Source organism: Euprymna scolopes, chromosome 14 (assembly GCF_053919585.1).
Source record: "Euprymna scolopes isolate OS-2025 chromosome 14, ASM5391958v1, whole genome shotgun sequence".
Taxonomy (NCBI): Eukaryota; Metazoa; Mollusca; class Cephalopoda; order Sepiida; family Sepiolidae; genus Euprymna; species Euprymna scolopes.
Genome location: NC_136495.1, coordinates 123,587,089 through 123,596,173, shown reverse-complemented (window position 1 = coordinate 123,596,173; position 9,085 = coordinate 123,587,089). Strand labels below are relative to the sequence as shown.

The window sequence follows — 9,085 nt, the reverse complement described above, 5'->3', positions numbered from 1 at the left end:
AAAGAAAACGTCGAACATTCTGTTTTTATCGGGAACGTGGGTAAAAGTTTCTACAATAGTGTATAGTATGCGCAAGGGAAAGTTATGTGTTATTGTTCGTGCTTGGATTATGTATCAGGCTTTTAAGAAGTAATCGATATTATTGGCTACGAATTTATTATCTCTTAAATAACGACCAACTTTGCTAGATGCGAAACCTTTTTTTTTTCCGGAAATGATCCTAGCTTACAATTGCTCTGAAATAAAATATCAATAACTTAGGAACAATTAAGTTGATCACTTAAGTTTGACTACATAATCCAAATTTATCTTTATTATTCCCTCTACTGTTATATAAAAGGAACTTTTTCTCTGTGTGTGTGTGTGTGTGTGTGTGTGTATGTGTGTGTGTGTGTGTGTGTGTGTGTGTGTTCCTTCAATATGAGCTTCAAAACGATTGGGCCGATTTTTAAAAAAATTCACACTGCGGTACTTGATGTGTCTGGGAGTGTTCTTACCTAGGTTTTTTTTAAATCGGAATACCTTTGATAAGTATCGGAAAATGATAATCGAAATAAATCCGACTAAGGAAAGAAGTCCGATTTTGGCCAAAGTTTACACTTGTATGCAACCTATCATCACAAGTGCATTTATTAAGTTTTTCTCCGCACAAGCAGGAAGTTCCCACCTATAAAATCAACTATATATTGTTTTATAAGACAGGGGCGCGTTAGAAATTAATGTTCATTTCTAGAGCACATTTGAACCACGATACTTAACTATTGTATGTTTACTATAAATTACTATTAGTGATTATGTGCAAATGATTTCATAATATCAACAGTTTATTTCTTGATGAATCAGGGGAGCGTTCGAATTGAATGTTTAAAACAGGATTGAACTATGATACTTGACTTTTGCATTTTAAATGAAGCCATAATTTAATGATAATTTTATCAAATTAAGAGTATATTCTCTACAGTACAATGTAGAATACAATGTATTGTGAACTAATTCAATGCTGGGAGGCATGTGAAACTCTCTCCCGATACACAGTTGGGGTGGGGCTTCCGGCTAGAGCAGTCAATAAATCGATTCGATTAAAAATGGACGATTTTATCGAATTTGATAACAACAAAAGTATGGGAGCGTTGAACGTTTATTGATCATAGTTCAATCCCGGACAACGTTGGGTGTCTCTGCTAGTATTTTATAAGCGTAGAATTGATATCGGTGCAACTAGTTTAGTTAAATGTATTTTCTTACCGATTGGCTTTGGAGTAGTTGGCACAGATGTCGTTGTTATTGGAATTATTTTAGCTTTTGTAGGTGTAGTTTTACAAGGAAAGTTGTTTGTAAAACTCAGATCATCAATGGCAATTTGTCCTTGAAACCTTTTCCGACGAACTCCCTTAATCATCACCTGTGAAGAATAGAAGTAAATATTAAAGGTAATGAATAAGCTAATGTAAGCAGCTGTTATCTACTAGAAATAGTCTCTCTGTAGACAAGTGATAGGCATAACTTAATATTTCTCGACAAAATCAGCAAAAAATAGTTTTAAATAGTTTCAAATATAATATACTCCATGGTACTTCCAGGTTTGGCTTAAATACTTTTTTACAAAAAAATGCGCATGCAAACTGTTTATACGATTTATTTCATTTCAAAAAATTGATATTAACACGTATACGTTTTAATATTTAAAAAAGATGTATCTTATCTTTGTTGAAATATGAAAATATTCAAAAGAAAATGATTTTAATAAAGTAAATATTTAATGGAACTTATTTATTTTCGTAAATATAATAATCAAACTTTCTTCGTAATTTAAACAGTTACTTACAGGAGTTTCTCTGGCATCAGGTAAGTAAATGAAAGATGAATTTGGATATATAATACGTGTGTTAAGATTATATTATGATTGTTAAAGTAATTTTTTCAACCTTACATTAAAAAAGCCTCTTTCCTTAGATTCTTGTATGATTCAACATTTCACTAACAAAAAAAAAAACGGTTAAAAATTAAAAAGATCTCTATGTTAGAATTTATAAGATAGTGGTATGGCAAACATCCAGCAGGATGTTCCTTCCACATCTACAACAATATGATATAAAACGTTGCCGCAAATTTGCAACTCCGCAATTAAAATGAGAAAAAAATTTTTTTACATCATCAGGAATGTCAAGGTTTTTTTTACTTTATGTTTAATTTTGGCGGCGATAATCCTTGGGATGTCTTCAGATTTTTTTGAAGTCGTGAATGTTCATTACAGTGTGAGCGTCGGTCAACAAGTGTGTCATATAATATAGGAATTCAGTTTTTTAAGTACTGTTGATATATGGAAAAACAAAATTCAAATTTTAACGGTTTTAAGACCAAAATTAGTTCAGAAATTAAATATATATATATATATATATATATTTATTTATTAAAACAAATTCAATATTGAGAATCATAACAAACTTTTCATCAGGAAAATCCAGTTGTTTTTACGTTTATTATATCATTGAATTTCTTAAAGTTTGTATTTTGTATTTTATATATCAGCAGTACTTGAAAATTTTCTTCATTATATACGCACGCGTTGACCGACGCTCACATTGTTATGAACATTCAAGACTTCAACAGCATCTAAAGACATCCCAAGTATTATCACCGCCATGAAATAGAAAAAATATAATAATAAAAGTAAAAATCATCTGGATATTCCTGATGAAGAATTCGAAATATTTTTAATAAATAAATATATTTATTTATATATAAAAAATGTGTGAACTAGTTTTGGTCTTAAACCCGTTAAAGTTTGAATTTTCTGTTTCATATATCAACAGTGCTTTAAAAAAAGCTGAATGTAGCTACTCTGATTTGTCGTAGAGTACGAAACACGTGTCAGTGGATAATTCTATTTTAAACAATATACATGCAGCTTCCCTTTTGGGGGTATAAAATTGATAAAAGGGAAAATTATTCCCAACTCGCATTTACGTAAAAAGGCACCGTCGTATAAATAATTGAATTTATTCAAAAAGTATCACAAAAACAAAAACAAACAAATAGCATCTCTCTCTTTCTCACTCACTCTCTCTCTCTCTCTCTCTCTCTCTCTCTCTCTCTCTCTATATATATATATATATATATATATATATATATATATATATATATATATTACTTCCGAATAATGTAATGCAATAGATCTACTGGTATGAAAATCCAGTGATTATTGGCCTTACAAAATATTATTGGCTGTAATATTTTATAAAGACAATTCCAGCTAAATAAAAATTGCTCAATATACCAGGTAGAGCAAATAAATCATAATTTAGTAATTTAAAATTTATGATGTGAAATGGTTAAATTTCAAATCTAAAATTGTTATTATATGCAAGACAAAGAATACATTTCAATAAATATATCTAAGTAACCTATATGTTTTCGATGTTTAACCAAACCATCTGCTCAGAGGAGAAAATATTAGCCAATATTATAATGGTTTATACCTAATTTGCTAAATATGATAAACATAGAAAATCATGATTAAAAGTTTAAAAAACTTTTAAATCATAGAGTAAGATGATTTATATATATATTTTTAACTTTGACCCCTATTATGACCCCGAAAATTTTATATACAGTGTACTGAGATTTGGGAAAATCTCTGTAATTCGTTTTCGGACATAAATGTGGCTATTAAGCGGTCAATGCTCAACGATTTGACCTTTGAGAACTCTACTAATCTCCTCCGACAATTTTGGGTTTAAACACTTTAAATTTTAGATATAAATTTCTTGGGCATGGATCTAACTTAATAACTTGATTAGAGCCCCAAACAATAAATGTTAAAAGCTCATAATAGGGGTCAACGTTTTAAAAAAAATGACCTCTGCGGTTACTACAAAATTACTCAGACACTTTCTGGTCTAAACATTTGAAATTTTACATAAAGGGTATTCAGAGATAGGGCAAGCTTTTTTATCGGTTTTAGTCGAACATTTTTAGTTACCAATATAGAAATGTATGTATGTATGTATGTATGCATGTATGTATGTTTGAATGTGTGCCTAAAACTTTCGACGAATGCGACGGATTTTTACAAGATCAGTATCGTTTTGAAGTTCGACCTTTCAGACGACAAATATTGAAAAATTGGCTAAAAACATTAATACCTTCACCTTCAACCGGGCACTTTTCTACGGGGGACGTCGCTTTTATCGCCGATATTTTTGTAAGTCATCCTCTCCTTTCTGTTGTCTAGCCTTAATTAAAACCTACGCCACTTCCGGTTTGACTGTGGTCGTAACGATAAAAACCAGGGGGTTTTTTGCCCCGTTCTTTTCGTCCTTCGCGGTACGGGTTCCAATCTGCCTTTCTACTACCACTTTTTTTTTCTTTTGCTCAACACACACATCCAAACACCCGGGCAACGCCGGGATGAAATGCTCGTATATATATATATATATATATATATATATATATATATATATATATATATATATATATATATATATAAAAAGAGAGAGAGAGAGAGAAAGGAGATTAACTGACATCCACATACGTTATCAGGATAATAATATGAATTTTCTCTATTATTTTTTCTGTCGCCAAAATATACCTGATATCCAGTTGGCATTACAGGAAAATTAATCTGAGCCATTGTCCAATTTTCGCTCTGATGGCCTTCCAGTCTCCAAATTGGATCCGCCGCTTTCTTTCCTGCCGGTATGACAGAAACCTCTACGCTACCGTCCTGGGCTCCATTCATGTAATAATAAAACTGAAAACATCGCATGTTTGTCTGCTCAAATTTCTCACTCACTAAACTTGCATGTTCTTCGGAAATAAACTCGGATACTGGTGCCATATACAGATACGAACCTAGAATAAAGAAAGCAAAAATATGAAAACGGACGAAATATAATGTTTTCTGTGAGACTATGGAAGGGTAGTTTCAAAAGTAAAGCCTCCTGTCCTTTTTGGTTTATTTTTTTACTCCAAAAGTTTAGGAGCTACGAATACGGGAGTGGTACCATTAAAACGAGTGACATTTTGTGCTATAGAATTTATTTTTCTCGAGAGTCACCACTATTCACAATGCACGTTTTTAAAGATTTCAATGACCAATACACATGCCCGCTTCTGACGCAAGTCCACAACAGAGGTTCTTTTCTTTACATAAAATTTTATTATATTAAATTAAATGAAGTATATATATATATATATATATATATATATATATATATATATATATATATATATACTTCATTTAATTTAATATAATAACATTTTATTTCCCTTATATATAATATATATATAATATATATAATCTTTATTGTACAAGCTCAATGTAATTACAGAGTATACAATGAATAGATGGCAAAAGTCTATATATTCCAAGTTTCATGATGCTAACAATCTTACAATGTATTATTTTAATTCAGCTTACACTTACTCTTCTTGACAGTATCTGTTTCGTAGCACAAAATAATGTTCTTAATTATTGTATCAATATGATCAGTTAAGAGCAAACCGATTTATTGATTGATAAGTGAATGATTTTGTCCTTCGAAACAGATACTCTCAAGGAATGTAAATGTTAAATGAATTAAAAGAATAAATTGTAAGATGGTCAACATCCGCAAATTTGGAATATAGACTTTTGTAATTCAGTCATTATATATATATATATATATATATATATATATATATATATATATATAATAAGTATATATATATATATATATATATATATATATATAAGTAAAAGCCGTCACGATATTGTAGAATTAAATAACAATATTTTATTAAAAACAAGGAATACGAGATGAATGTGGAAAAGTACTTATTCCATGGAGTTTCAAGTATAAGCTCCTCTCCTCAGGAGAAAAAACGTTAGCTATAGTAATATATATATAGAGAGATCTGTTTTTTTTTTCTGGTTATCGCAATTTTTGAAAACGTTAGAGATAAAAAAAAAAGTTTTTGCATGAAAATAAAGTTTTACAGGAAAATGAAAAAGAATACTCAGCAATATCCCATAATTTTGGTTGCAGATATCCAGTCAAAATAAAAGGTGTGTATTGTGTATAGTGATTCGTCTATCAACGAAGTCTTAGTAAGATGTCTTTTGTAATCTCTTTAAGAAAGATGTTTATACGTAGAGAAGCATATGGAGAAAAAATATAAAATTCATATATATATATATATATATATATATATATATATATATATATATATTACTTGCCTTGCAAATCCATAGGGGATACAACCAAGAAAAATTATCTCTAGACAAAATTCATCTCAAAGCAGCAAAACTGAATCTTGCCTGCAAGGTAACTATGCATTCGAATGTAAGCAAATTTGGACATATTTATTAGTTTATAATTTAGGTTCTTCTTGACCAATTGCCATAATACTAAAACCATAGAATAGTATTATAATCTTCATAATGGCTGCAAAGCTTCATGTATTTTCGTCCCACAGAATCGAAGATATGAACATTTCAATATTCAATTTAGCTACCAATATAGACGTATCCATATATATATATATATATATATATATATATATATATATATATATATATATATATATATATATCAGACGTTTAACAATGTTAAAACATTGTAATCACAGCAGCAGCTAAATAACGTTACCGTGAGAATCCCTGACACTCGCCTAGTTCCTGGTCTATCCGCATTGATTAGCTGCGATACAGTTAAACAGTACTGCATGTTCGTGACTATATATATATATATATATATATATATATATATATATATATATATATATATATATGGAAAACAAGCTCATAACTTTTCATTCTCTTTTTACGGGTACCTGACAAAAAAATGAGTCTTAAATGTTTTAGTAGTTTTCGCTTAAATATTTCATAATTTTAATGCCTTACCAGCTTGTATAGCCCGCGTGTGATCTTTCACTGGGCCAGATTTTGTTGTTGTTGTTAATCCGGATCCGATCGTCCAATCAAAATTATTGGTATTTGAATTTACCCAATTGCACAAATCTTGCTCGAAGTTGCAATCCCCTGAAAAAGAGAACAAAGATTTTAGTCGATAGTCTATTTTTTTTAATGATTCCCAATACGTAGACACATAATAGAAAAGAACCTACACTGTTTGTTTTTTTTTTGTTCTATAAAAACATTTATTATATCACTCAGTCGCCACGGGTGACCTCATTTCGCCTATTACGTCTCCCACGTGATCGTTTTCTCGCTCTTGATTGTCATTCAAGTCTCTAACGTGATCTTCTTCATGAACGTGCTCCCTTCTTTTCATAGTCTTTTTTTTTCCTTGCCATAACGTAATTTCGCTCACGACTCGGTATTTGCATATAGCCGTCCGCGCTACGGTACATCTAAACCTCTTTAACAATATCTGTAATTTTTTTTTTTTGTTATCTAAGATCAACCAATTACGATTTTGTATAGGACGCTTTAATAATTGTGTTCACATTTTTTTTTACTTTACGTATTACTTAAACATTAGTAGCAAAATTGCTAAAAGCGTCAAGATAAGTAAAAGTTGAAAACATTAATACATGAATAGTTTATTTTAATTCCATCGGTTGAAATAAGTCAATCATCATTTGAGCGCATGAGGAACTACAGAAATCTGACGACATAGCAGTTTTTTTATAAAGACACACGTATAAAAATTGATTACATTTTTAATATACAATGAAATGAATGAGATTGTTTTTACAAAGGAATCACAACACATAAGGTGAAATCTGCGTACGGCAGTCATTGGGATAATAGCATAGTAATCGTGAAACTATTCAACAAGAAACTATTTATGTTGGATTTGAAGAAGACAATATTGTAGTCAGATGAAAAGCAGACCTGCGGAACAGAGTTCCACGGGCGGGCAGCTTTAAGAAAGAATCTTTGTTCATTGAAGCCACATTAAGGTCTAGGCACCAATAGAGGGTGGTGGAAGTTTTGATAGGGATTTTGGCTAAACGAGTGTTTTTTGTAAAAGGTTAGCAAGGGACGACCACAGATTGGAACTCAGTCAAACACCTGCCATGAAAATAGCGATAGAACAGAAACAGGCTAGCAACGTCTCATCCGTGGGAAATAGCTTATAGAGAAGAGAAAAGGGCATTACCTACTTGATTACGAAATCGGTTTTGAACATTGTCAAGGCATGATAGGGTGCTCCGAACAGCTCATATTTTAGGACGTACTTGACAGGTAAAGGATTGCATCGGCAGTGAGATATCTGCTGGAGTGGTAGAATGATCCCACCATGCTTCCGGTGACCTTCACAACAGATTTGATGCATGTACTCCATTTCAGATCAGACCAAGAAACTTGTCTGAAATGGAACGTCTTCAAGACGAGAGCCATTCATTTCAGTTGAGGGCAGATGTTGGTCGGAGCGTTGATGATAGAAACAAAAAAAAGTTTGGTTTTAGATGCAATTAATCTTATTAACCAGCCAATGTTTCCCCCATTGCACCACGTACTCACTTTCAGAGGAAAGAGTATCAGAGAGATCTTGGCCATCTGCGGCCTACAGATCAGGTTGATTCACAAGGGAAGCCAATGTCAATTGCAAATGACACGCTCGATATTAAGGAATTAAATAGAGCTTATCAATGTACACATTTCAAGATTTGTTTTATCATTATATTATATTTTGAAAGTCAACACATGATCGCATTTAAAATAATTACAAGACTGAATTGATTTATAACTACCATCCTGGAATTTTTTAGGACGCTGGTCATTCGTCTTATTTAAATTCTTCGAACTATTGTCCTCATCTTGAGTGTAATTTTCACAACGTTTCGGTTGATGTAACCTCCGACTTTCTTCAGCTGTATCTTGTCTACCTCGGGAATGTTTCTCTCGAACTCGGGAAGTTGGACAAATTTTCCAACGGAATTCTTTATTTACTTCACAGGGGTTACATGCTCTTGTTCCGTCAACCATGACTGGATAGAAGTCCTCAATAATTAACAATTCTATTTTTCATTCGTTCACATTGCGAATTAAATCTTTACCTTTCAGGAGAAGATCGCATTTATAATTGAATTTTTTTCTGGATACTTTAACCACTGCGCTACGGGTAACAAT

The 9,085-nt window shown here is 31.5% G+C and overlaps 1 protein-coding gene across 1 annotated transcript in view; it reads right to left on the bottom strand.

Moving 5' to 3' along the window:
- LOC145292800 (MAM and LDL-receptor class A domain-containing protein 2-like) overlaps nucleotides 1-9,085 on the bottom strand; it is a 119,763-nt gene that overhangs the window by 87,466 nt on the left and 23,212 nt on the right. Inside the window, exons 8-10 of the mRNA XM_080138839.1 lie at nucleotides 6,887-7,024; nucleotides 4,592-4,854; nucleotides 1,246-1,402 (exon numbers count right to left, since the gene is read on the bottom strand). Coding sequence (XP_079994965.1) covers nucleotides 1,246-1,402; nucleotides 4,592-4,854; nucleotides 6,887-7,024 — 558 coding nt within the window. The remainder of the gene's footprint in view (nucleotides 1-1,245; nucleotides 1,403-4,591; nucleotides 4,855-6,886; nucleotides 7,025-9,085) is intronic.